A 26520-nucleotide genomic window follows, 5' to 3' on the forward strand; every position below is an offset into this window, starting at 1 on the left:
CCGACCGAGGTTCGCTGCAATCCAATTTGTGAAAGCGTTCCGCGACCCGAGCGTCGTTCGCACGGCGTAATCAGCTTCTCCACACCACCCGTCACCCTCTGTCAACGCACTCGACGTCCTCAACATCGCATTCGCAGCGTGCAGCCAAGTTCATTGTTGACGCGGATCCGCCCTGTGAAACCCCGGCGAGCCCCGCAAGCTACTTCCGCTTCCGCCGATCGCCAGCCTCTTTGACGTCTGTCGCGCCTCATCGACGACATCGGCACCACAGTTTGCAACGACTGCCATCTCGACTTTCTATCGCACGAGGGTGCAGTGAGGAGGTGCGTGCGCAGTAATGTCTTCACCATCGCCACCAAAGCCATGGGAGACGAGCGGCGGCGCGACGAGTGCCTCGGTTGGTCAGTGTTCGCGATACGGGAGCTCAGCCGTCATCATGGCTAACAACAGCGCAGGCCTCACAGGATCAAGCAGCACAACACCGGCGGGAACATCAACGTCAAGTCCGCCTCCGCTTCCATCAGTACCTGATTCTCTTTCCACGGTCGCCAACCGCAATGCGACCAACTATTCAGGCGGCATGAACAACCGAGTGTCCCCCTACAGCAGCGGATACGGAGGCGGCTACAGCAGCTACTCCTCGCCATACTCAAGCATGGGCAGCGGCTATGGCTCCATGTATGGCGGAATGGGAGGTATGGGTGGCATGTACGGCGGCATGGGTATGGGTGGTATGGGCATGGGAATGGGAGGCATGTACGGTGGCATGGGCGGCATGGACCCGAACAACCCAGCCAGCCTGACCCAGTCGTTCAGCCAGAGCACCGCAGCGACGTTCCAGCTGATTGAAAACATCGTGGGCGCGTTCGGTGGCTTTGCGCAAATGCTGCAGAGTACATACATGGCGACACACTCGTCATTCTTTGGTACGTTCAAGTCACTGCTCCAAATTCTTCAAGCTAACGTGCAGTAGCCATGGTTTCAGTCGCAGAACCAGTTTGGAAACCTACGACAAACGCTCGGCTCGGTTCTCGGAATCTTCACACTCATGCGGTGGATACGGACGGCGATGGCGAAACTCACTGGACGACCACTTCCCGCAGACGCCATGGACCTGACTCCTGCAAGCTTCGCTGCCTTCACTGGACGAGGTGCCGACGGATCTCCCGCGTCCGCGAAGCCGTCGAAGAAGCCTTTCATCGTTTTCATGATGGCAGTTGTTGGTCTGCCATACCTCATGGGCAAGCTTATCAAAGCGCTTGCCCGGTCACAAGAAGAACTCGAGAAGCAGAAGATGCTCGAGAACCCACAGGCCGGTCAGCCCATCGACCCCACCAAGCTCGAATTCTGCCGTGCCATTTACGACTTCACGCCCAACGCCAACATGCAGGGCATGGACCTTGCCGTCAAGAAGGGAGACATGGTTGCAGTGTTGAGCAAGACAGATCCAATGGGCAATGCATCAGAGTGGTGGAAGTGCCGCTCAAGAGACGGTAGGATGGGCTACCTTCCAGGCATCTACCTGGAGACCATCCAACGAAAGCAGCCTGCGCAAATCACGAGTGGAAGTCAAAGCGGAAGCCCGGCAAGTAGCCGGGCGCAGACAATGACCAGCACTAGTCTTGGAAGCCGGACTGGCACAATGACCGAAAGCAAGGTACCAGAAATGGCACCAAAGGTCGAGAGCAAAGCTGGCGACATGGGTGTAGAGTCGTTCCAAAAGGGCGCATTCTACTCGTGAGCTTGAGACGATGCTGCAATTTCTTTCACATTATCTATATTTCTACCCTGATACAAGCGCTGTATTTTATGCTGGGTATGGGTTAATGGTCTAAAAAGACCTCGGTTTCTACACTGTTGGCTGGGAAAAGCTGTGTGGTGCGGCGTTCAGCGTATATCAGCGACGAGATATCACTTTGTCAAGCATGCATTAGTTAATTCGAACAATGTCCAAATATGGGAAGCACTGCTCCAACCGAAAGCCCTGGAGTGACTGAAGAGCTGACACGTGCCAATGTGGCTCAGCGCGAACCTGGGTAAAGCTGCGGCCTCACATCGCTTCGGACGCAACCTCGAGACGATGCTACGTAGCTTTGACCTCTGCGCACCCTGATCGCAGTTCTCACCTAGTGTTCACTTACCACTTGTCTGCTTACCTTACGCCACAATCGAGCTTTACCAAAGCAAGCACGTACCTTCGCTGCCGCCCTCGAACCGCCCCTCCCCCGCTATAAGAGACCAAGCGTCCATCCTACAACTCTCAAATCGTACACCACTACACCACTCAGAATCAACCTTGGATTTCTTTCGACTCTGGCTTGCAGCTGTACTAGTCTGCAACAGAAGCTCGTTCGGTGGAGTAGCAACAAAACTTGCGTTCAAGATGTTCGCTACAAAGCGCTTGGGCAAGGTATGTCTCAGACCCTCGATATCTTCAAGCCATGTCTGGAGGAGTATTCCATGGTCGCACCGTATATCATGCTAATACAGAATCGTAGGAGCTGCATAAGGTACCGTACCACCGCCCATGACCCTCGAGTCGCTTCAATATCCTCGACCCATGCGCCATTGTCGCTCTCTACACTCAAATCCATGCGGCATAGCACAAGCAAACCACCCACTCACACCCAGGCAGATGCACGACAAGCTACCACCAGGCATAACCCTCATCCAAGCCGACGACTTCAAAACCTGGCTGGTCGACATTTCAGTCGTCGACTCCAACCCGCTCTACCTAAACGAAACCTACCGCCTGAAATTCGCCTTCAGCCCACAATACCCCATCGAGGTAAGCCACCACCATTCCCTCCCTCCTTTCAAGACCCCATACTGACACCATCCCCCCGCAGCCCCCAGAAGTCACCTTCGTCCGCGACGCCAACCACCCCATCCCCTGGCACCCGCACATCTACTCCAATGGCATCATCTGCCTCGACCTGCTCGACCGCTCTGGTTGGTCGCCCGTGCACAATGTCGAGAGCGTCTGTGTGAGTCTGCAGAGCATGCTGTCGAGTAATTCAAAGAAGGAGAGGCCTGAGGGAGATGAGAATTTCGTCAGGTATAATACGCAGAGGCCGAGGGATATCAACTTTGTGTTTCATGATGATACAGTCTGAGCGGGGATAGGAGAAAGGGAAAGGCGCAGAGTTGATGCATGGCATTTGGCGTTTGGGATTCTTTCGGAAGAGCATATTGGAGGGGAAATGGAGTTTGGGGGCATGCGGGGACTATACCCAAGGATGGTTATGGATAATGTGACATGAAATATGATATCGCTGCAAGCCATTCAATCTTTATTCTTGGAATAGATGTTTACGATCTTTTATAGGGCTTTTGCAGTGCTCGAGCAAAGACCACTTTATTCTCATCTGTATGTAATCTAGTTTGCGAACATGCAAGCTATGTACGCAATCTAGGCCACCTTACGTGCAACCCTGCGGGGAGTCTTTCTCTTATGCGACCAAGAGAATGTGCCGCAACATGGAATTGTCATGTATCAAGATAACACTTATGTGAACCTGACATCCTTCGGGGAAAACTTACAGTAGATTCACATACTCACATAGCCAAAGCCTCGGTCTTGGAGATATTCAGTGATTCCCATCCAGAACATGCTCATGTTGAAGAGAACGGTACCACGTTAGAAAGCCGAGGCATATATAGATCATGTAGTCCGCTTAATAGACTGAAGATGAATCACCTCTGTGAATTATCGTAGTGACCAGGTGTGGTAACAAGACCTTCCCCATCGACGAACCGGCGAATGTAGATGCATGATGCATTTACTGTACATAGCTTAAGAACATCAATTCATCCCGTCAGCAGGATCTTGTTTGGTGGTTTCTCTCGGCGAAATCATCGTTAAAATGCTGTTGACTTCACGCGACAGTGACGAGGACATGGCAGACGAAAGGGCCTAAAGTTACAACCGGATGCGACGTTCCAAATACTCCGACGGGGATGCGAGAATAGAGATGGTAATGGTAACAATAAGGGCTTTCAGAACATATCAAACAGACGAGACTAACGTTACTAAGCGAGGAACAAGCATCTTAATTGGGCTGCCCTTTCCGGTTAGAGCCGATTTCGCCAGACTAACAACCTTTTTTCATTTTCTGCGCTGCGCTCGCCAGCCCGCGTTAAAAGCTCCACTCCCACCACTCCTCCCTACTCATTCTTCTCTTCCAGTTTCTCGTGTAGTTCCTGTCAAAAAACACACATCATGAGCGACGAAGTATACGAGGGTGCCATTGGCATCGATCTTGGTGCGCATTTTCGCAAAATAATATTACCCCACAGTGCGATCGCTAACACACACCCACAGGCACGACCTACTCTTGCGTCGCCAACTACGAGGGCACCAATGTCGAGATCAGTATGCGCCCGCCGCTCCAACGTCGCCATGAACGCATTTTAACGATACTTGTCTAGTTGCCAACGAGCAGGGTTCCTTCACCACCCCCTCCTTCGTCTCGTTCACGAGCGAGGAGCGTCTGATTGGTGAGGCGGCCAAGAACCAGGCTGCTATGAACCCGGAGAACACCGTCTTCGATGTCAAGTACGTCTTGGAATATTCGCTGGCCGATTGGCAGTGCGTGTACTGACAGTCACAGGCGTTTGATCGGTCGCCGATTCGAGGACGAGACCGTCACCAAGGACATCAAGTCATGGCCCTTCAAGGTCATCGACCAGGGCGGCAGCCCCATGATCGAGGTTGACTACCTCGGTGAGAAGAAGCAGTTCTCCGCCCAGGAGATCTCCGCCATGGTCCTCGTCAAGGTACGCTTAGCAATGGAATTTTTCGAGGAACCCCGCTAACGCCCCACGTAGATGAAGGAGGTTGCTGAGGTCAAGCTCGGCATGAAGGTCGAGAAGGCCGTCATCACCGTGCCCGCCTACTTCAACGACAACCAGCGTCAAGCCACCAAGGACGCCGGTGCCATTGCTGGCCTCAACGTTCTCCGTATCATCAACGAGCCTACCGCCGCTGCTATCGCTTACGGTCTCGGTTCCGGAAAGTCCGAGAAGGAGAGGAACGTCCTCATCTACGATCTCGGTGGTGGTACTTTCGATGTGTCTCTTCTTCACATTCAGGGTGGTGTCTTCACTGTCAAGGCCACCGCTGGTGACGTAAGTGATTGCAAGAAGACGTTTTACACGACCAGCTGCTGACATTGACGTTTCAGACACATTTGGGAGGTCAGGACTTCGACACCAACCTCCTCGACCACTTCAAGAAGGAGTTCACAAAGAAGACGAAGAAGGACATCAGCGGCGATGCCCGTGCCCTTCGTCGTCTCCGAACTGCTTGCGAGCGTGCCAAGCGTACCCTCTCCAACGCAACCCAGACCACTGTTGAGATCGACTCGCTGTTCGACGGTGAGGACTTCAACGCCAACATAACCCGTGCTCGTTTCGAGGACTTGAACCAGAAGGCTTTCGCCGGCACTCTTGACCCTGTTGCTCAGGTTCTCAAGGACGCCAACATCGCCAAGGAGAAGGTTGACGAGATCGTTCTCGTTGGTGGTTCCACCCGTATCCCCAAGATCCAGAAGCTCCTCAGCGACTTCTTCGGTGGCAAGAAGCTCGAGAAGAGCATCAACCCCGACGAGGCTGTTGCCTACGGTGCCGCCGTCCAGGCCGGTATCCTCTCCGGAAAGGCCACTTCTGCCGAGACCGCCGACCTCCTCCTTCTCGATGTCGTTCCCCTCTCTCTCGGTGTCGCCATGGAGGGCAACATCTTTGCTCCCGTTGTTCCCCGTGGACAGACTGTTCCTACCAGTACGAATCCCCTTTTCTTTTCCCTCTCTCTCCCCACGAGTTGCTCGATAGTGCCACGAGTGACTTCACGCTCCTTTTTAAGAAATCTGCTAACATGCTGTGTCCTCTAGTCAAGAAGCGCACATTTACTACGGTTGCTGACAACCAGCAAACCGTCCAGTTCCCCGTCTTCCAGGGTGAGCGTGTCAACTGCGAGGACAACACCTCCCTCGGAGAGTTCACTCTTGCTCCTATCCCACCTATGCGCGCTGGGTTAGTACCACTCTTTCTCTGTGTAGCCAATAGCCACTAATTCCTTACAGTGACGCCGTTCTCGAGGTTGTCTTCGAGGTCGATGTCAACGGTATCCTGAAGGTCACCGCGACCGAGAAGACCTCTGGCCGCAGCGCCAACATCACCATCTCCAACGCCGTCGGCAAGCTCTCATCGACTGAGATTGAGAACATGATCAACGACGCTCAGAAGTTCAAGACCAGCGACGAGGCCTTCAGCAAGAAGTTCGAGGGCAGGCAACAGCTTGAGTCCTACATCTCCCGTGTCGAGGAGATGGTCTCGGACCCCACCACCTCCATCCGCCTCAAGCGTGGCCAGAAGGAGAAGATTGAGTCTGCTCTCTCTGACGCCATGGCTCAGCTCGAGATCGAGGATGCTCCCGCTGAGGACCTGAAGAAGAAGGAGCTTGCGCTGAAGCGCGTCGTCACCAAGGCTTTCTCTACCCGATAAGCGTGATATCATCCGCGTGGACGGGACAAGGGAATTGCGCAAGTGACAGTATACCCCAGACTGTGCGACTGTGTGCGGAGCTGCGAACGGAGTTAAATCTTTGCGGCATCTAACGATAGACTTTGGTGTGTTTGGGACTTCCATTTTCTTCCTCGGGGTTTTCTCTGGCATTCATGTGGGGGCGGAACGCAACAAAAGTATTGTATGTACCTCTCATGACCATGCCTGACGTTACGATCGTAATGGATGTCTTATGTACTGGCCCAGCCTGGGTTCGAGAGAAGGACAAAAGGGAAAATTGAACGAGTACGACTTCAAATGTTTTTATGCAAACGTGATGTGCTGTGTATGTAGATGCCTAAGCCTTGAACTGAGCCTTCTCAATCGCACCGTCCAGCAGATTCTCGCCTTTGATCATGTTCGTTGTGCACACCACGATGCGACTTCCCCTGCCCTCTCCACCAACCTCCTTCAACTTGCCACCCACGAACCTCAACGCCGCAATCTCAGCCCTCGTAACCCCACCCAGGAAGAACACGACAATCGTCTTTTGCGCATCCCCATGACTCCCATTAAGCAGATTTCTCGCCTTAACCGCCTTCTCCTCGCCACTCTGCGTCTCATCAAACGTCGCACCCCTAACATACTTGCTCGCATCGTCAAAGATCCGCAGCCCCTGCGCCAGCGGATTCGCCTGCGCCGACGCGCCATTACCCGGAGGCTTGATGATATTCGCCAGCGTCTGTTTCTGCACGACGCTCTGCACGAGTCGCACACTCAGCGGCGCATACCCGCTGAACGTGTAGCTGATGTCGTTCGGCGCAGCCTCATTCACCTCATCGTCCCAGATGGCCAGACTCTTCCGCAGCGGGGTGTAATTCGTCACACTGCCTGGTTTCGCCTGCGTGCCGCCAAGCCCGACACCACCTCTGACACCCAAGAGGCCCATTTTCTCGAGCGCGGAGAGAGTGAGGATGTGCTGGGGTCCGTAGGCCTGGATGACGGCGCGCTTGAAGGCCTCGAGGTCTTTGGGCCGGATACCGGCGTTTGTGGTAGATTCGAGACAGATAAGGCGCAGGATGATGGGGAGGGGGATGGCGCGGTTGATGAGCTCGAAGATTGTGTCGTGTTGGGTGGTGGGGTCTGCGCCGGACATGATGTTTTGCTGGACTTCAAGGGAGCGGGTGAAGGTCTCGTTGCGTGTGTATTTGATGATTTCCTCGGCGAGGGCGGTGTGCAGTTTCAGGCTTGCTTGTTCGGCTTGGAAGCCTGGGAGTTTGGCGACGAAGTCGCGTAGCTCAGAGGTGGTTTTCGCAGCGATTTGATCCCGACCTGTGGTGCTTTGGAGGCGGCGAGCGGCTTTATTAAGGAGGTTGCCTACGATGGCGAAGTTTGCGTCGCCGAGCTCGCTGTACAATGCGTCTTTGGGGTCGATCATGATCTTGCGCTTCATGCTTGTGGATGCAGAGCCAGTCTGGCCTTGCTGTGGGGTCGCGTTACCAATGACTGAAGAGTCAACCTCCGTCTGATTTGCGGTGATGTTGAAGACCTCGTCTATAAGACCCTCGTACGTCAACTGAGTAAGTAGGACAGTAGGGAAGTCGACTTCTCGATCGACTATAATGAGGCTGTCGATGGTCGAGCTTGGAGCCAGGCCTAGAAGCGAAGGCCCAGAGGTGTTCGACGTCTCGCCAGCAGTGACTTCGGTACGCATGCGGATGAGAAGGTCAGCGAGGCGTTTGCCATTGTCACCTTTGCCAATGATGCGCGGAAAGAGACCAGATTTCTGTTGCTGCAGCATCAGCGCCTTCGCTGCAAGGTAGATGGATGTTGGGTCCTTCTTCTATCAAAGGGTCAGTCACAATGTACATCGTCTCCGATGCACGAAATCATACCAGGTAGAGATCGGATACGGCATCTTCCAGCTCAAGCGACAACACATCATCTGCGAGGGGCACGAAGAACAGCGGCCATTCGCTCACACTGGCTTCACCAAGCACGCCCGCCTCTTCGAGCAGCTGGTCAGAGACCATAGTACGGCGGGGCGCCCAGAAGATTGAGAACTCATGTTCGATTTGACTGTCACGTCTTATGCGCTTGATTTGATCTACGGAAGTATGTCAGCACCGTACAATAGAGTATCAACGTATAGAAGATGACGAGTACTCCAATAAAAGTGCTTATGTGTCGATCTAGGGATCAAGACTGACTAGACAGAGTGGATGCTATCTGCCTAGCCTACTTTTCAGATCCCAAATTGAGCCGTAAAGCTCCCATGATAACAAAAATAATGTGACGTGAGATGTATCACGTACCAGCGACAGCCATGACCGTCTTCGCCTTTTCTCCTCTGACGAGGAAGACGACATTGCGCTGCGACGAGTCGACATTGTCGTTCTCCAGGAAGAAGGGCTTGTCTACGCCATATTCCTGCAGCGTGGAGAACTTGACGAGCAGGTTCAGAGGGCCAGCGAGCGCTTTCTCAAGCACAAGATTCTTCTTGCCTCTGATCTAGACGCGTCAGCGTGAGCAGCACGGCGCGCTGATCATTTTACCTTACACCCTCGAGCAGCAGAAGCAGATCCCTTCGCGCCTTTTCGGTTATGTCTGACGCGCTGAAGGGCGACATGGGCGCCATTCTCAACAGTCAATCACGATGTGTCAGGGCAGTATGTTAGTTGTGGCTGCATCGCGGGGTCGATTCAAGCCATGACGGAGAAGGTGGTTGGAAGAAAGAAGCCTGAGCTCCGATTGATATTTGATGGCACGTGCTTTGGCGCCAGAAGCTTGGCGCGCATGGCTCTTGAACGTGAATCGCGGCGATGAATCTCACTACAACTTGAACCAGGTCTATAGTATTAAACGACAGTGGGGTAGCTTCCTGGCGTCAAAAGTACCACGAGGCTCTGGTTGTGGCTCATGCATATGTTTGATTTTTTGGCTCTTTTTATGTGCCATATCTACATACAAAACGAGGGGTATACAGCATCAAAAACCTTCTACAAATCCGTTGCAAGATCTCCAGCATACAGGGATATCGTAAAGATATGTTTATTAATTCGCACCCAAGGCGCTCAGCGCGATACGCAGTTCTTTGACCGCGGTTGCTGCATCGTCGAAGTTTAGGGCTGAAATAGCCCACTTTGCGTGTTTCTGGGCTTCTGCAATGGAACGTTCATCGTCTCTGAATGGGCCTTGAGATGATGCTGGATGCGGCGCAGATGGCTGGGCATATGGATTTTGCGGGGGTGCCTGCGCGTATGGCGCGGGGGCTTGAGGCGTTTGTCGCGGCGGTGGTTGAGCAACTTGCGGTGCCTGTGGAGGTGGCGCCGCGTACGGGTTCACGCCAGGAGGTGATCGGTAAGCGTTTTGTGGAGGCGGTGTGGGGAAAGAGTTCTGCGGAGGTTGTTGAGGAGGTTGCGCCATTGGTGGTGAAGAAGCCGGATTCTGGTAGAAGCTTGCTGGGTCTGGAGCTTGAGGTGCTTGAGGTAATGAGGAGTCAGTGGGTAGTGTGGACTGCCCTAGACCTGATGTTTCAGGGTCCTCCGTAATCGAAGGCGCGGTCGGGAGACTTGGCGCAGTGTTCTCTGCGGTGAAAGTTGGCGGAGTCATCCTAGGAAAGTAGCCCCCGCCGGCCGACGTGGCAGAAGCGCGACGTGATGACGCAGGTTGCGACATGGGAGAGACATCGTTGTGTGAGCCATGTGTATACCCCGTGGGCGCAGATGGGAGATTGGGTGGAGGCGAGACTTGCGGCGCAGAGATGGTCGGCGATGGTTGCGCATTGGTGTTCGGCGCCGTTTCGACGTAGGGTTGGTATGGGTTCTCGGGGGGCGCCTGTGAAGCGCTGTGGTTTATGCTTTGTACTTCTGGGTCATTTGGATCCAGCATAGGGGGTGAGGCCAACTCTTCTGATGTTTCCTTGACGGGGTTTGTGAGGTTTGGGTCTTCGCCGGCTTTGATGGCCTTGAGGATGCGCAGAGCGTGGTACTTTGCGTACTTTGTCTTGGATGTAATCTCAGGGTCGTCTTTCTTCCATATGGTCAGGATTTCGAGGAACGTGGAGGCAGCAAGCAGAGTGTCGACGGTGTTGCTGCAGTTCAGTCAGTACTCAACTCGCACGATTGCATACTCGTACGCACTTGGTGGCCTTATTTTCCGTCATATCCTTGTCGCCCTTGGCGAAGGTCTGTAGTGCGAACTGCTCACAGTATGCGCTCGCAGCGACATCATCTAGAAGGGCATCTTCACTGGGGTTCTGGGCTTTTGCTTGCTCGAGTTTCTCCATGAGGTCGGTTGTGTAGGCGGTGCATTCTTGGTCGGCTGAATGCAGTCCGCCAGCAATGATCTTCTGCACCATATGGAATCGTACTAAGTGAAGTCAGTCTGTGGAGCTGAAGGTGGACATGTTAAGACAACTCACACCAGTACGTGATGATGGGCTTGAACTTCTCCAGCTGCGCCGCCCGTTTCGCAAAGGGTGCGAGCTGCAGGCCCTTGAGTTTGCCCGGAATAGCGTCGGCCATGGTTGCGGTCGCGAGATGTTGGTGTTGGCGGTCCGATGTGATAGAAGAGTCGAGATAGCTCGAGGCAGATGTTGGAGCGCGGTGCCGTCATGTCGCATGTTGCATGAACCCTGTAACCCCACACTTTCGAGCTATGGCCACTTGGTATGGTAAGAGCATCACGTCGTGTGAAGATGCCACCTTTCAAATCTAATTATGTGAGATCCCGTACATAAGTCCGCCGCTGTCGCCTTCACTTCTTCAACTCCTCTTCTCGACCACATACTGTTCTAGCCTCAACGACGACAATGGTGCGCACCACAGCTCTGCTCGCGGCCACGGCTGCGTTCGCTCTCGATGTCAACGCCGAGAGCATGTACACCAAGAAGTCGGGTGTGCTCTCCATCAACGGACCGGACTATGACCGGCTCATCGCCAAGTCCAACTATACTTCTGTGCGTGTTTCTGTATACGAAAATGTGTCTCCAACTAACAGTGGCCCAGATTGTAGAGTAAGCTCGTCCGGCCCACGACCGCTTCCACTCTAACAACCACAGATTCTATGCGCCATGGTGCGGTCACTGCAAGAACCTCAAGCCCGCATACGAAACCGCCGCCAAATCCCTCGCCGGTATCGCCAAGGTCGCCGCCGTCAACTGCGATGAGGAGATGAACAAGCCCTTCTGCGGGCAGATGGGCGTCCAGGGCTTCCCTACACTGAAGATTGTGCGCCCCGGCAAGAAGCCAGGCAAGCCCATCGTAGACGACTACCAGGGCGAGCGCACTGCCAAGGGCATCGTCAACGCCGTCAAGGACAAGGTGCCAAACTCGGTGAAGCGAGCGACCGACAAGGACCTCGGCGCATGGCTGGAGGCAAACAAGGACACCGCAAAGGCTATCCTGTTCAGTGACAAGGGGGTTGTGAGCGCTACCCTGAAGGCCCTCGCCATCGACTTCGCCGGCATCGTGTCTGTCGCCCAGGTCAAGAAGACGGAGAAGGAAGCGGTCGAGAAGTTTGGCATCACCACCTTCCCAAGCCTGGTCCTCCTGAAGCCTGGCTCGGAGGAGCCCATCAAGTTTGACGGCAAGGTCGAGAAGGAGGCCATGGTCAAGTTTCTGTCGCAGGTCGCCCCGCCAAACCCCGACTGCCCACCGCCGAAGGAGAAGAAGCCCAAGGCGAAGAAGGACACTAAGAAGGACGCCAAGGCTTCCAGCAAGCTCTCCAAGGCTTCGGCCGCACACAAGTCTGAAGACGCATCCTCTGCTGCTGCGTCCGCCACCGAAGAGGTCGTTGAAGAGCCCGTCGTCCCCACCGAGTCGCCCGGCCCCAACGTCAAGAACGAGGATGCGCCCGAGCCCATCGAACTTCCCACGGACGATGTCCAGCACACCCTTCCCTCCATCGCCGACGCTTCCGAGCTCCAAGCTCTCTGCCTGAACGAGCAGAGCAAGACCTGCATCCTCGCTATCCTCCCCAAGGACGAGTCTTCAAGCACAACGGGGGATGTCATCATCGCACTCGCCGATATCCACAAGAAGCACGACACCGCATCAAGCCGCTTGTTCCCCTTCGTCACCGTCCCCGACTCGAACCCTCTCGCAGCGTCGCTGCGCTCGTCCTTGAGCCTGGGCGGCGACGACCAGACGCACCTTGTCGCTACCCACGGCAAGCGCGCGTGGTACAAGAAGTACACTGGCAGCGCTTTGACTGCGGCCGAGGTTGAGGCCTGGGTCGATGCAATCCGCATGGGCGAGGGCAAGAAGGAGAAATTGCCCAAGGAGCTTCTCGCTGAGGCTGAGAGGCAGCCCGAGCACAACGAGTTGTGAGCGTTGGCTTGGTAGAGAGCGCGGATTAGAGCGAGTTTAGTGTATAAAATGGAATAAGTCCGTGATATGGTCGTGCATCGTGTATGTCCCCACTTGATTGATGTATTTCTCTGATCGTCCCATGCATTGCGATTGCGAGACATATAGCCACAAAACCTACTCAACGCGCGAGGAACAAGAATTGACCCTCGTGCAGACAAAGTTTTTTTGGACGTGGTGGGAATCGAACCCAACTAAGAGAAAAACTGCTTCCTACAACCCATCTCCCTCTTATTGTGGTCTGGGATACTTGCTCTCGACGCGTGTGAGCTCTTTTTCCTGGTGCTGCAATCGCTCTGTCCAGAGACCCTCAGGGAACTATCGGAGACCAGCGGGCATCTTATATACCAGCCTGGCTAGACTCGACAGCGTATTAGGACGTTGTGAAGGGCTAAAATAGCCTTGAAGGTCGACAGCCTGATTGAATTTGCTGCGCCGGGCGGCGCGATGATGGGGGGGATAAGCTGTTCTCAGCAGGAGTGGGCCTTCGACCTGAGATGCTTGTGCAGTTGCGCCCTGTTCCACTTCTTGCTTCTCGCCTTTGCAGTGGAGCTCGGATCCAAGATGCACGTGAGGCCCGAGGTAGGGCACTCGTTGGCTGCAATGTGTTGCAGTAAGAAAGCTTTCCGAGCATCAAGTGCATCGTTAGCAACCCTGCCTTTGGCTTCTTTTTGGTCTTGACCTTCGTGTCCGACTCCGATCACGACAACTTCTTCGTTGTCTTCGAAGAACTTCCAGGCACCTGGTTCGCCTTTCGGGTTCCTAATAGCCTCATCTTCTTCAACCTGGTCTGGATCGATGTTGAGATCAGATCGCTCGTCGACACCCTCATCAACGACAGCACCACTGTCATTCTCTCTCAGCAGACTATTGACCGCAGCTAGTCTCTTGTTTGTGACGAGGTCTATCTCCTTGCGAGCTTTCTTAGCGTCCTCGTTCACGGCTTTCGGTGCACCGCCCGAGTTGCGGTAATGCCTCCACTGGCCGACTTGTCCTTCAACAGCCCCCTCATCTCCTCTGCAATTTCCTCCAGCACTTGGCCACGAAGCTTTTGCCGTATCTTCTTCGGCGCTGGTTTGCGCTCACATGACGCAGCATCGAGATTATGCAGTACTTCGGCGGATTCTGGTGTATTCAAAGCCTTGAGATGTGCCTATGGACAGTCAGTGATACCGTGCACATAGTCTTGGTAGCTCGAGCGTACCTTGAAAGCGCCCGTGAAGCTGTTCGTGTATCCACGCTTTAGGGGAGTAGTTTTGTCGAGTGTGTCATGTAAGAAGGCATACGTGGCATCATTAGCCTTCTTCACACACAGCGGGCTGAAGCAGCAAGCTCCGGATTTGTCCTCTCACGATCGAAAACTCTGGCGTCCGTCTCTTTGCGCAGATTGGTTTGGTAGTCTTTAGGACTAGAAGTCTGGTTATACAGCGACTGGTTCGCCTGACGAAACATTTTTCGTGCGTCCTCGCGCGACATGCTTTCTCTACAAGCATTGTAGGCTTGAATGTCTATATCGCCAACGTTTACAGTGTCATAATGCTCGTGCGCATTTGACCCTTCGACATGCCCAGCGATTGTTTTGGCTGCTTCGGTGCCGTATGTATGCTTCGCGTGAATGATGCGCTCGCGCCGAAAGCAGTACATTGTATTTCTTGCCGGCAGTCCTGCATCGATGCACGCCATGCGCAAGCGAGGATTGAGAGCACTCGTTTTCATCGGCTGCGCTAGAATAAGCCTTCCCAAATGGGTGGCTGCCACAAACACTGCTTGCTCATCGATGTAAGGTAGGGTCGGTCATGAGACACGTGTTCAGCACATACTCTAAGCCACCTGAGTAGAGGTTTCTCCGGATGGCCTGGTCGAGTAGTGTCAACGTAAGATCTAGCTCAAGTAGTGGCGAGTCTGTTGACGGGAGGCAAAAGGTCTGGACGCGATGGGAATTCAACCCACGAAAAAAAGGCACCATCCGACTATGGTGCAAATCAGCCTCAAAATGCACGCGATGATGTTCGCCCAACACCGCAGAGTCTGTGAAATCAATCGCGCGTGTTGCGACATCGTTTTGCTGGCGTAGTGGTTCAATGCGCATCCGAGTTGCACCGTCAGTGACGGATATTTGCACCACCACCAATTCGATCACCTCCAAAAGTTGCCAGAAGCTGGATAAGATATAAAAGAATGACACTCAGGTGTCAAAAAAGTAATACTGCCGCCGTAGCGGCCAAAAAATTGGACGCTGTGGGAATTGAACCCACGACCTTTCACAAGTGGGCATTGCGGTAATGCGAAGCGAACTGATGGTTTGTTAGACATGGAAGAAGGGCGGGTGTGGTGGGAGACTCGTACAATCATACCCCTAGACTAGGAATTATTAGACAAGGACGGACAACTTGGTGATGGAAGAATCTTACCCAAGCGCCCGGTTTATTGAAGGATGAAGAAACCGAAAATTAATCAGATTATAATCGTACAACACTTATGTGCAAAGCGGTCTAACCCATGCTTTAAGCGTGGGATGTGGTTGAAAACAAACCGGCAGACAGAGAAGTGGCGAGCGGGAGGGGCAAAAGCAAAATGTTCTGGTCATGCGGGGTAGCAGGTCAAATCCACCCGCCGAGGATGCGCAGGGCGGCATGAGTTGAGAACATCTTCACAGAATTGCTAGGGAGTGGTGGAAATTTCATGATATGCATGTGTAGATTTTTGAGATATTTATGGTCTACTCAATCATGCCTGGAGCTGCACTGCTCGCCTCGTGCAGCCTTGGCTCTCGATGCCATCACTATCGACGGAACTTCCCTGCTTTCTTCAGGAGTTGCATTTTTCAATTGACTCAGAATTCGATCCCCAGATGCAGGCTCTCAGTTCTCGTCAATCTCAAATAGGCTATCAAAGCGATTGTCCCTCGCCGCCGCATACGCGTTCATCTTCTCGTCGGCACTGTCACTCTCATCACTCTCTTGGCTGGGCCCACTAAGCCTTCCCATCTTCTTCAGTACATCCTCGACGTTCCATGCGATGCGCTCTGCACCAATCCTCGCTCCCACCAAGTTCGGCGCGCCCGGTCCTAGGCGCAATCCAGCCAGCCTGCCGGTGACGAAGAGAGGGACTTCATCGTTCCACATCAGATCGTCGTTGAGACATGGCAGGCCGCCGATTGTTTCGATCGGATGCTGCTGCTGGATGGTCTGCATAAATGGTATTGTCTCGATGTTCGATTGAATGCCGGTTGCGAACACAATGTAATCAACCGATGGAATGCACACGTCAGGCGTCGAAGTCTTACACGTCCAGGATTTCAACTCCTCATCCCAGGATGCAGACTGCAGGGTAGTGTGAGTATGGAGAGAGATCTTGCCGCTTGCTACATGTGCATCGAGGATTTTGCGGTACCGCGGTGTCATACTACCGCCATTTCTGGCTTGGGAGATCATCTCGAAGCGTTCTGGAGAAGGTCAGTACAGGTTGAATGACTCTAGGTTGAGACAGATAATACCTTCGTCAGTGTCTGCAGTCCAAAACTCGGCTTGCTTGAAGTTGCGAAATTTGCCCACCCAGTCCAGATCCACGTCAAAGTACTTGACTTTCAATTCACCTCGGATCAGAAGCCAGACCTTGCTCACGCCTCGCTTAAGAGCAAGGTCAGCTAGCTGGATACTCGTCAGGCCGCCGCCAACAATGAGCATCCTCGTCTGCCGTCGAGCGTCAATCTTTGCCTTTACATGCGGCGGTGGAAACTGTTTGATCTGCATCGCATGTGTGTAGCCCTCGTGCGGAGTAGGCGTTGGCAGGCCAGGTATTGAAGGTATACAGGGTCCATTTCCAGGACCTACAGCAAGGATAACGACTCTTGCAAATCGAACGCCCTTGTCAGTCGTAACACGAAAGACTTTGGCTTCTTCGTCTGCACCGTCATCGGAGATGACGCTTTCGACCTCTGCGTCCGGGAAGGATATCACTGTGTTGTACTCGATGTTTGTAGCTCGTTCCTGTCGTAGCATTTCCTTGCCTAATCTATAACGCTGTACGACCTCGCAGCAGTGAGATGCAAACAAACCTGTGCTTGGCGTGAAGTAGTCCTTGCGGTCCCTCTCATCGATGTCGGGCGTCCTTCCCAGAAACCTGCCTTTTGAATTGATACGTTTCTTCTTCTTGTGTTTGCTCACTTCTTTGCCAGCACATCCCGGGAGTGCTTGCAGTTCTTTCGCTCGGTCTTGCTCGTATGCATACGCAAGTAAGGCATCGCGGTCGGCTGGATCGATCTGGAAGAACATTGGACTGCGCAGATAGTTGATTCCAAAGGTCTTGAATAGTCGATTCCATTTCGCCATCCACTCGTCACCGTCGGCATCGAGTACTAGCATATCGAGTGCCTCACCCGTGGCGTGACCGTCGCATCCGCATTCCGAAGTCTCTGGACTTGATGGTGGCGTGGGCAATGAGTTCTTGTTGGTCCTATAGTTCTTAATATTCATTTTTCGACCATGCTTCTTGATCCAGTGGTAGCGTTGATGCTCATCGTCGGTGAACGTCGCCGAGGGAGTGTGCTCGTGTAGTCTTGCAGCAGCTGCCAACCCGGCAGGGCCCGCTCCAATGATGAGGACGTCGTGTACGTGCATTGTGCTTTGCTTTCCGTCCTCTAAGCAGGAATTGAGGTTTCAGGCATGAGATATTGTTCTCTCTGTCATGTCATTTACGAGGTAGTCACCACATGTCGCACCCTGATGGCCAATGTCCATTCTCGGAACAACCAACATGGTGCTCCTCACGTTCAATCGCACTACGAAGCCTTTTTGTGAAGACTAGCGAGTTCAGTGCTTCCATCAAGATGGCATTGGAATCAGGCGTCGGCAAAACTCTGACCCGCATCTTCCCATCGAGAAGAGGTGACGAGGTAGCCTGTACATATTCAAATATCTCTATAGATTAAGGTAGAGTATCTTATAGCTGTGTATGCGTTCAGGCTCCCCTAAGCCTATAAGAAGTATATCTGTAAAGATTATTAGCTCCCATTGTGTAGGCGAAGAGCGGACACGAACTTTGCTGCAGCCTGGTGTTGGTAGAGTTCCGGGTTGCCAAGCGATCGAGCAAACCATTTTTCTATTTCGGTACGAGTTGATGATCTGGAAGTTATGGAGAGAGTTAAGACTAGCAGCAAGCTCTAGAAAATCCTACACTTTCCACGAAAAAGTTTGTCTCATTCATTGACGAGGCTGCGAGGGCGATGTACTGGGCACCTGGTGATGTTTCACGGGCAGTATAGACCGCCAAAGTGATTCGATGAGATGACTCCAATGTCGAGTGCATGTCCCTTGTAAATTGGAGACTGAGGCGGAATTACTATGATATTGAAATCGTGCCGAGACTTAACCCGAAATCGAGCCTCTCTGTACTGAGGGCTAATTGAAATCATCGTGTAAGGAACTGTCAACAGATGCTGAACATTGATTGGGAGCGTCTTCTTTGCGCATGTGTTGCTGACATGTGACATCTGGTCGAAACATGATATGAGCAACTAAAGAGGAGGCGCGGAAATGGCTCACAGAATGTTTGTACCTCGGTCGGCTTGGAGTGAAAGTCGCGTGCGACGCGTTTGCTCGCTCTCAAAGCGTTGGTGCACGGACTTGACGTCACCCGAGTCACCCCGAATTTCGGAGCTTCGTCCACTACACCGAGACTGGGTGCTCTTTTCCACTCGCCCGTTGCTCCTGGTTGGACTCAGCGCGCAATTGAACGATTTTGGAGTGAGGTGGATCAATCCTTAGCCTTATCGTCGCCGGCTCGCGATTCGTCTGGTTTTCGGCAACCCGCATCGAGCTCGCATCTTTCCGAACCTGCGGAACGATCAACAAAACACCATCGTAACACGGGCTTCAATGGTTTCAGGCGCCAATGTGGGTGTGGTCTTCCATCATCATGTTCAAACTTGCTGACTTTGTGTAGGATGCGAACACACCAGCAATAGTTTCGCTCGCCGCGGGTGGAGTTGCTGGTGGTGTAGAAGGATTCATATCGGTGTGCAGCAACGGACCCAATTGAGAAAGAGATCGCGTGACTGACAGCTAACCAAGTATCCTCTTGAATTCGCGAAAACAAGAGTGCAATTGAGGCAAGAGAAGGGCGTGCCGACACCACGTAATCCATTTTATGTTGTTCGGCAGGTCTACCAAAAAGACGGTATCCGGGCTGTATACAAAGGTTGTGGGCCTCTTGTTCTTGTGAGTCATTCTTTCTCTTATCTTTTGGCATTTTTGTAAGGTTGCATTCTCTATTTGCTGCGGTTGTGGTCATTGTAGGAGGAACTTGATCACGTGTCGATCCCTTGAACCAACTCTGTTGCGAACAAGGCCAACGCGTATCACAGGGCTCAATAGGCAAAGATGGCGTCCGGTTCCTCTTCTTCGACCAGATAAAGGAAGCTTTCGCAGATCCCGAGACCGGCTCGCTATCACCTGTGCGGAACTTATTAGCAGGCATGACTGCCGGGATTGCTGCGTCAGCAACAGCTGTAACGCCATCAGAACGCATCAAAACAGCAATGATAGATGATGCACGGCATGAGAAGCGCTTCAAGTCCGGTTGGCATGCTACCACCACTATCTGGAAAGAGAATGGCATTTTGGGGCTGTATCGTGGTTTCATTGGAAATACATTGAAGCAGGCATCAGCTACCGCTTTCCGTATGGGGACTTACAACGTTTTGAAAGGTACGCTCGTCCGAGAATTGACATAGAGCCTTCTGCTTACCAGGTACCTAGACTTCGAGAAGAAGAGAGATATTAAGCAGTCCACCGCTGTAAACTTCGCAAACGGATCTGTTGCTGGCGTAGTAACTACTCTTACAACCCAGCCTTTTGACGTCATCAAAACGCGCAGTCAGAGTGCTATCGGCACAAGTACCACCGAAGCCGTGAAGAGTGTTATCCTAGATTACGGCATGCGAGGCTTCTGGAAAGGCACGACGATGAGGTTGGGTCGAACTGTGTTCAGTGGTGGAATACTGTTTACAAGCTACGAAGCGGCTGTTAAGCTGATAATGCCGCTGTACGGTGGACATGGCAACTTCCTATACTGATACCCGTGTTATGGAAAACACAATTCAAGCCTTTGCGTCATACTCATCTATCACACTGATCGGTTTCACAAATGTGCCAAGAGGCTTGTACTGAAGATGATCCAGACCGAAACTCTTTGGACCTCCAATCTCAATGCCTCGCGGGCTTGTCCACCTCTCGCTAGCAGTGAAGGCGAGAACCTGCACGAGTAGACCGTATCGATACTCTGGCGTGCCAACCGCTTCACCGTTCTGCGCATCAATGACGGCAATCAGATCTGGAACTATGGCCAGCACATCTTCGTTCTTTTCCTTTCCGGTCTCGCTGTCGCCGCTTTCTGGTATGCGAATCGCTGCAATGTTCTCGTTCTTGAAGGGGATCTTAATCCTGCCTGCGTACGCTGCTTCTGTGCCTTCGATGATGACCTCTCCATATACATGTCCCATGTAGAGCTTACGCTCCACACCGACAATCTTGCCTTTGAACAGGACACGTCCGGCTTTAGTACCGCCTACAGCGTCGATGATGCACTCAGCAACATTGTCGATCCTATTCTCTTTTCGGGCACGTGCGACTTCGCGGCCGATACGCCACGACAGCGAGATCGTGTGTTCAACTGCCCACCTTCTTGTCTCGGCGCCTGTGACAGGTGCATCGGCTGCTCCCACTGAGCTTCCCATCTGGCTCAGGGCAGCTCTGATGACTTGTTCGACCTTGAGATCGCTCGCAGCAGTGCCCATATACAAGGTGTTGCCATTACCGTCTGCTATAGCTACCGGCGCAAAGATTATGTCACGCTCGCCGAAGACCACTGGCGTTGTTTGCCATTTCGTAGGGTACGCTCTACCCATCCAATCTGCATCGACACATGGTACGTCCATGTTTTGAGAGGAGCCGAGGACCAGACCCTGTAAACCGTTCGAGCCGCCAATTTCCAAAGGGATGACGTGCGTCGCACGGCCACCTTTGAACAAATCATAGAGGTGGTTCTGCGCATCCATCATCTCGTCTGCCGACAATTTCTCGATCCCAACTGTTGGGCTGCCTGCACCACCACCGCACCCGACTCTGTCATCATCTTTCAGGTCGTCTGGACTGACGACGCGGACAGTATTGCCAGATCTCAGTATACCACGCACGCGTAGCATTGTCGAGTATGGGGAGCCACCGCCGCCTGTCCCCAAGATGTAGCAACCGATGGTGATCCAAGCAAGGTCGACTTCAGAGATCCACCATTCACGATTGATGACTTTTGGCACGTACGTCGCGATCTCAACGTCCGGTGTCTCATCTTCCACAGAGTTGTCATCGGCCGCAGGTGCAGCAGCAGGATCATTAGAGTCTTCTGTCCGTGTTGCTGAACCGTCCTCCTCTTTCTTGACGTGGAGGTCTGCAAAGTCGCTCGATCGCGAGAAGTCAAAGTCTCCAGCCGCCCTAACGATGAAGCGCGTTTGGTTTGCCACGTACTGCAGAGGCAAATCTTCGACTTCTACAATCTGAACAGATGCTGGAAGTGCTCCGGCCTCGATTGTTTTCTGTTTTGCAGCCTCGCATATGTCTGCTAGGATCTCTTTCGATGTCTGCTTTTCTGTCGACTTGACTGTGTCCACAACAGCGCTCACGCGAGCCATTGCGGCGCCTATGGCATTCGCCACTCCTGACCATTTTGGTTTGATAACCCTACTAGCCCCTCGAAGGGTATCTGGAGCAACAATAGCGCCACCGCCGACCAGCAAGACTGGCAGATCCTCGGGAGCCGTCTTCATCGTGTCGATAATGCGCTCAAGCATGCTTTTGACTTCACTCTGGAAATCCTGTATGTCATTCTGATCAAGCTTTTCCCTCACTTTCTCAGGATCACCAATCTTGAGCTCCAGAGATGCCGCGACCATGTAATCAGTAGTTGTAGGTGTATCGCCCCCAAAGACAAGCGCTTTTTCTGGCAGCTTGTAGCCAACTGATTCTGGTCCAACGTGCAACTTGCCTTGGATTCTCCTGACCAGACTCCCGCCACCCAGACCAATGCTCTTTACGTCGGGGTATGAGAAATTCATCCTGACACCCGAAAGCTCAGAGTATGCAGCCTGTTGTCTAGGAAAGCCGTTCGCGAGTAGCAAGCCAACATCGGTGGTTGTACCACCTACATCCACGACCATCATTGCTTCTCCCTTCTCATTATCTTTGCCGATCAAGAAGGCTGCGCCGCGCATACTGTTCGTTGGGCCGGACGAGAAGGTTCGTATTGGCAACCGACTCGCGGCTTCACCACTTAGTATTGTGCCATCGTTTTGTGTGATGAACACGGGACAATTCAGGCCAAGCTCTTTCATGGGATCCTGGAAAGATGCGATGGTCTTTCGGGCGAAGGACAATATCGATGCGTTGAGAATTGCCGCATTCTCGCGCTCCAAGAACCCCAGGTTCGCGACTGTCTTGCTGAGGACTATGTCGACACCGTCTCCCAGCTCACGCTTGATGATCTCCGCCGCACGTTCTTCTTGCTTTTCCATCGTGTCTATCGGACTGAAGACACCATTCACCACGATGCTCTTGATATTCTTTTCCTTGATGATCTTGCACTGTTCCAGGATCTCGTGCTCTTTGATGTCCGATATAAGACTACCATCAACCTCCAGGCCTCCTTTGACTAGCGCGTAATGTCCTAGGATGATCTTTCGCAAAGAGGCAGGCCAATCTACGCCCGGAGGTGCATGCTTGCTGAACTGTCCGGACAATCGAATTACTGCAACACGAGACAGACGTGTCGAGTCGCGAGTTACGACTGCATTAACAAAATGGGTAGTTCCTATTGTCACACTGGCCACCGAAGATGGGGCAACGGAGGCCGACTTGAACATGGTCGTGATCGCGTTGGCAATCCCATGGCTTGGATCCGTCGTCGTTGGTGCTTTGTGCCTACGAAACGAAATAAGCTTTTGTCATGATTGTGAAGAGCTCAGATACCAGCTGCATGGTAGTAAAGACGAAGAGTCGCAAATTGAGGACGCAAATGACCCCTCAGGTGTCCTACAGAAAAGACGAGATCAATCGTACCAAGCAACAATTCCTCTATCATCGTCTTGCGACCGCGTAGGATCTATAATCACACCATCTGTGTTGGTTCTACATGAGCTCTTAGCTATGGTCTTTGCAGGCAATCAGCGTTCTCTTACCCGCCAACATCAACACCGATTCGCAAATTTCGAGAGGTCGACATCTTGCTACGTGTAATGTAGATGTTGACATCAATTCACAAACGCTGCAGAAAAGATCTGATAAGCGGGGTTAGCTCCGAAAGCCGGACGAGCTCCGCTGTCGAGGCAGCTCCCACCCCGATCCTCTCCACCACACTGCAGTCATCAGGCAATTAGGCAATCACGCAACCAGTACCGGCACTTTGAGTCAGCATTTGCTGCAAGATGGGGGTGTCATGATTTGCTGCTGTGGAGGCACTCGTCCCGAGATCGTCTGATAAGATAAGGTGCCCGGTCTGCTTTACCCCTCACTACTCCAACCTGCAGTTCGCCATGCGGCTTTCCACGTATCATGCTCCAATATTGCGCGATGCCATGCCATTGGCACGCAGTTACATTCGGACCTAATGAGGTTCCCATGTAGAAGATGCATTCGGTCCGGTTGATGAGCCTGAGGCGGCACATCTAAAACGGTCGGCTTCGCACATATGCGCGTCGGTCTTGACTACCATCCACACGAGGTCGGCGCAACCATGGGAATACGAAGCAGACTGGCTGGGCTCGGCCAGCACGTTCGACTAAAGGGCAATGAAGCTAAACATGAGCAGACGGATGCTTGGAGTAACCGCGATTTAATACCTTTGCCGCCGGATAGACGAACATGGGGATCCTTCAATTACTACGGGTTCTGGGCCATTGCTAGCCTGAATGTCGCCAACTGGCAGACCCCAAGCACTTACCTCAGTAAGCCACTATGTCCCTGCAACAGGTGCCGCGTAACTCGTGCCCCGCCCAGCGTACGAACTTCGAAAATGTGGACATGTATTTTGTATAGTGGTGAGGCTATACAGGCGCATGTATGACACGTAGTCTATAACGACAAGATCGAGATCGCACAGGCGGACAATGGATAGAACGCTACATGTTACCGCACCTTGTTGCTCGCAGGGAACTACTTGACTAACGCAAAACTAGCAATGGGACTGTCAGTGCCTCAGGCCATGTTGATCATCGTCGTCAGCCGAATTCTCATCGCTCTGTTTTCGACCCTGGTGGCATGGATCGGACTCACATGGCACATCGGCTTTACTGTGCAGAACAGATACAGCTGGGGCATGAGAGGCAGCTATGTTCCGCTTCTAATGCGGATCTTACTCAATTTTATATGGAACGCGGTGCAATGTAGGTCACAACCAAGTCAGGGTTTTTGATTGCCCAAGATGCTGAGATGTCTAGGCTGGAACGGTGGTCGCCTCCTTGCAGTATGCCTCACGGCTCTTTGGCCGTCCTTCGCTCGCATGAAGAATACCTTCGGTCCAGAGATGCCAGCCACGACGGACCAATTCGTCGGATTTGTGGTATTCTGGTTCCTTTCCACGCCGTTTCTCTGGTTGCGCCCCGAGAAGTTCAAGATTCCGTTCCTCATCGTGTGTGCTTGGTGCGGCGCCGGCATGTTGTCCTGGATGATCTGGGCTTTGTCAGTTGCGAAGGGCGTCGGCCCACTGTGGAATTCTGGACAAAAGCTTCCAGATGGCTCGCCGTTTGGTGCATCATGGCTCATCATGGCTGGCATCAATCAGGGCATCGGCGGTCTTGCGGCTGGCATAACGAATGGTTCTGACTTCTCTCGATACGCGAAAGCGCGAAGATCCTACATCATTGGCACCATCACAAGCTGTCTCATCACAGGTGTCTTAGTGTCTTTGATAGGGTTAGTAACGGCTGCTGCCTCCCAGAAGATCTATGACGAGGTGTACTGGAATCCCCCAGACCTGCTAATGCGGATGATGGAGAACGGCAACGGCTCATCCAAAGCTCGCGCGGGAGTGTTCTTCCTTGCTGCTGGCTTTGCTTTCACTGCAATGTTCGAAAACATATGCGGTAACACCATAGCTGGAGGAATCGACTTGGCCGGATTGTTTCCTCGTTACATCGGTATGTCCATCTTGGGAACCATCAAAGAAGGCACTATTGCTAACATGTGTGCCAAAGATATACGTCGTGGAGCTATCATCACGTTTGTTGCAGCCTGGATTGTTCAGCCATGGCAGCTGATCAACAAAGCAACGACCTTCATCACGGTGTTGTCGTCGTTTTCCGTCTTTCTTGCGCCTATCATTGGTATCATGGCCTGCGACTACTATGTTATCAGAAAGAGAAGGATTCGTTTGAGCCATCTCTACCGGACCCACGACTCTTCCTACATGTTTTGGAATGGCTTCAATTGGCGAGCCATGCCCGCGTGGGTTTGCGGATGGGCACCGACGATCGGTGGGCTGGTTGTGTCGGTCCGGGGCGATCTGAATCCTCCCAGGGCGGTGCTTCAACTGTACTACATGGCTTTCATGATCGGTCAGTGTGTTTCCGTTTGTCCACGTGTTCGATTACTGACTATTTTGGTAGGCTTCTTCATCAGTGCTGTGGTATTTTATGCATTGAACGCCTGCTTTCCGCTTGAGCATATGGATCAGATCGATTCGGTGGACCTATACGGCACGTTTACGGAGGCTGAAGCTCGTAGAGTGGGTGTGGATCCGCTTGAAGAAATTCATCAGGACGGACTGTCAGAAGGAGGACTGTCAGAAGGAAGACACTCGGGAGATAAGGATGCGACTTTACAAGGTGCCAAAGAAGTCTAGATGGTTGGAACCGGTTGGCCAGGCTTTACGACTTGAGCTCTACTGAGCTGCATGGCGATCTTCACATGATCGCAGCAAGATGCTCAATGTTGCGACCACTCATTTGTGAATTGATCCGTTTCGAGACAACTCGTCATCACAATTCTAAGACTGTCACTCCAAGAATCACCAAGTCTTAGCAACGTTAATCCAAATTTGATCAAACGCTATTATGATTATGATCGTGACTGATGATATGTAAGGTTTCAAACAAGGCTGAATGACTGGACCTCCTTGTGCGATTGTGCCATGCTCATGGAACTTGCCGTGATCATGTACAGCGCGAATGCAGAGCGACGAGCTCCACAGCGCATCTCAAATAGCTACATAACTGTCACTTGGCTCCACTTGTACTGACATCGCGGCGTCTGAGATGGTTTTGTTGATACGCCAAGTATCTCGGCGAAAAGGCAACCTGTGCACCAGCCACCAACGCTTCGTCATTCTCGCCTGCGCCGTGCGCTACTCTCCTTTCTTTTCTGCATCACACCCTTCATTGGGCCCGGACTCGACGTTTTCATAATTGTATACGCGCAACGATGTGGATCCAACGATGGAGCCCTGTACGCGGCCCGACGCTCACATGCAGCAGCCCAAGGCGCCGGTGCTTGTCACGATTCAGTTTGTGGTACATACCACGCACATCAGTTATCATCAATTTCTCAACGAAAAGGGGCGCAAGAAGAAAAATGACTACCCAACCAATCGCAATAGACGT

The 26520-nt window shown here is 52.7% G+C and overlaps 13 protein-coding genes across 13 annotated transcripts; 7 read left to right on the top strand and 6 right to left on the bottom strand.

Annotated features, from left to right (window-relative positions):
- Nucleotides 1-337: 337 nt before the first annotated feature.
- Nucleotides 338-1944, top strand: SNOG_04401 (hypothetical protein; the record flags this gene model as incomplete). Its single annotated transcript, XM_001794768.1, has 2 exons — nt 338-926; nt 974-1944. The coding sequence occupies 2 exons, from the start codon at nt 338-340 to the stop codon at nt 1495-1497; spliced, it is 1113 nt and encodes a 370-aa protein (XP_001794820.1). The 3' UTR covers nt 1498-1944.
- A 361-nt stretch (nt 1945-2305) lies between these two features.
- Nucleotides 2306-3323, top strand: SNOG_04402 (hypothetical protein). The gene is made up of 3 exons (XM_001794769.1): nt 2306-2414; nt 2636-2788; nt 2850-3323. Exons 1-3 carry the CDS (start codon nt 2384-2386, stop codon nt 3014-3016), a joined length of 351 nt encoding a protein of 116 aa, XP_001794821.1. The 5' UTR covers nt 2306-2383; the 3' UTR covers nt 3017-3323.
- On the bottom strand, nt 3313-3619 carry SNOG_04403 (hypothetical protein; the record flags this gene model as incomplete). The annotated part of the gene is made up of 2 exons (XM_001794770.1): nt 3313-3368; nt 3559-3619. The coding sequence occupies 2 exons, from the start codon at nt 3617-3619 to the stop codon at nt 3313-3315; spliced, it is 117 nt and encodes a 38-aa protein (XP_001794822.1).
- A 603-nt stretch (nt 3620-4222) lies between these two features.
- On the top strand, nt 4223-6504 carry SNOG_04404 (hypothetical protein; the record flags this gene model as incomplete). Its single annotated transcript, XM_001794771.1, has 8 exons — nt 4223-4265; nt 4325-4375; nt 4432-4591; nt 4614-4779; nt 4831-5130; nt 5187-5781; nt 5892-6033; nt 6084-6504. 8 exons carry the CDS (start codon nt 4223-4225, stop codon nt 6502-6504), a joined length of 1878 nt encoding a protein of 625 aa, XP_001794823.1.
- Nucleotides 6505-6862: 358 nt separating this feature from the next.
- On the bottom strand, nt 6863-10864 carry SNOG_04406 (hypothetical protein; the record flags this gene model as incomplete). Its single annotated transcript, XM_001794772.1, has 5 exons — nt 6863-8347; nt 8400-8583; nt 8816-9010; nt 9647-10597; nt 10647-10864. The coding sequence occupies 5 exons, from the start codon at nt 10862-10864 to the stop codon at nt 6863-6865; spliced, it is 3033 nt and encodes a 1010-aa protein (XP_001794824.1).
- A 453-nt stretch (nt 10865-11317) lies between these two features.
- On the top strand, nt 11318-12836 carry SNOG_04407 (hypothetical protein; the record flags this gene model as incomplete). Its single annotated transcript, XM_001794773.1, has 2 exons — nt 11318-11464; nt 11598-12836. The coding sequence occupies 2 exons, from the start codon at nt 11318-11320 to the stop codon at nt 12834-12836; spliced, it is 1386 nt and encodes a 461-aa protein (XP_001794825.1).
- Nucleotides 12837-13345: 509 nt separating this feature from the next.
- Nucleotides 13346-14519, bottom strand: SNOG_04408 (hypothetical protein; the record flags this gene model as incomplete). Its single annotated transcript, XM_001794774.1, has 2 exons — nt 13346-13892; nt 14185-14519. 2 exons carry the CDS (start codon nt 14517-14519, stop codon nt 13346-13348), a joined length of 882 nt encoding a protein of 293 aa, XP_001794826.1.
- A 1217-nt stretch (nt 14520-15736) lies between these two features.
- SNOG_04409 (hypothetical protein) lies at nt 15737-17494 on the bottom strand (the record flags this gene model as incomplete). Its single annotated transcript, XM_001794775.1, has 2 exons — nt 15737-16320; nt 16372-17494. 2 exons carry the CDS (start codon nt 17492-17494, stop codon nt 15737-15739), a joined length of 1707 nt encoding a protein of 568 aa, XP_001794827.1.
- A 1263-nt stretch (nt 17495-18757) lies between these two features.
- SNOG_04410 (hypothetical protein) lies at nt 18758-18886 on the bottom strand (the record flags this gene model as incomplete). Its single annotated transcript, XM_001794776.1, has 2 exons — nt 18758-18804; nt 18832-18886. The coding sequence occupies 2 exons, from the start codon at nt 18884-18886 to the stop codon at nt 18758-18760; spliced, it is 102 nt and encodes a 33-aa protein (XP_001794828.1).
- Nucleotides 18887-19350: 464 nt separating this feature from the next.
- Nucleotides 19351-19950, top strand: SNOG_04411 (hypothetical protein; the record flags this gene model as incomplete). Its single annotated transcript, XM_001794777.1, has 2 exons — nt 19351-19582; nt 19634-19950. The coding sequence occupies 2 exons, from the start codon at nt 19351-19353 to the stop codon at nt 19948-19950; spliced, it is 549 nt and encodes a 182-aa protein (XP_001794829.1).
- A 24-nt stretch (nt 19951-19974) lies between these two features.
- Nucleotides 19975-22788, bottom strand: SNOG_04412 (hypothetical protein; the record flags this gene model as incomplete). Its single annotated transcript, XM_001794778.1, has 1 exon — nt 19975-22788. The coding sequence occupies one exon, from the start codon at nt 22786-22788 to the stop codon at nt 19975-19977; it is 2814 nt and encodes a 937-aa protein (XP_001794830.1).
- Nucleotides 22789-23657: 869 nt separating this feature from the next.
- SNOG_04413 (hypothetical protein) lies at nt 23658-24038 on the top strand (the record flags this gene model as incomplete). Its single annotated transcript, XM_001794779.1, has 2 exons — nt 23658-23868; nt 23995-24038. 2 exons carry the CDS (start codon nt 23658-23660, stop codon nt 24036-24038), a joined length of 255 nt encoding a protein of 84 aa, XP_001794831.1.
- A 306-nt stretch (nt 24039-24344) lies between these two features.
- On the top strand, nt 24345-25763 carry SNOG_04414 (hypothetical protein; the record flags this gene model as incomplete). The annotated part of the gene is made up of 1 exon (XM_001794780.1): nt 24345-25763. The coding sequence occupies one exon, from the start codon at nt 24345-24347 to the stop codon at nt 25761-25763; it is 1419 nt and encodes a 472-aa protein (XP_001794832.1).
- Nucleotides 25764-26520: the final 757 nt, after the last annotated feature.

This window comes from Parastagonospora nodorum (genome assembly GCF_000146915.1).
Source record: "Parastagonospora nodorum SN15 chromosome Unknown scaffold_6, whole genome shotgun sequence".
Classification (NCBI taxonomy): Eukaryota; Fungi; Ascomycota; class Dothideomycetes; order Pleosporales; family Phaeosphaeriaceae; genus Parastagonospora; species Parastagonospora nodorum.

What these genes read in the sequence shown, in the direction of transcription:
- SNOG_04402 (XM_001794769.1), top strand. Translation starts at nt 2,384, where the DNA reads ATGTTCGCTACAAAGCGCTTGGGCAAGGTAT. An exon ending in AAAGCGCTTGGGCAAGGTAT is followed by an intron (nt 2,415 to 2,635) that starts GTCTCAGACCCT and finishes ACACCCAGGCAG; the next exon opens with ATGCACGACAAGCTACCACC. An exon ending in GCCCACAATACCCCATCGAG is followed by an intron (nt 2,789 to 2,849) that starts GTAAGCCACCAC and finishes ATCCCCCCGCAG; the next exon opens with CCCCCAGAAGTCACCTTCGT.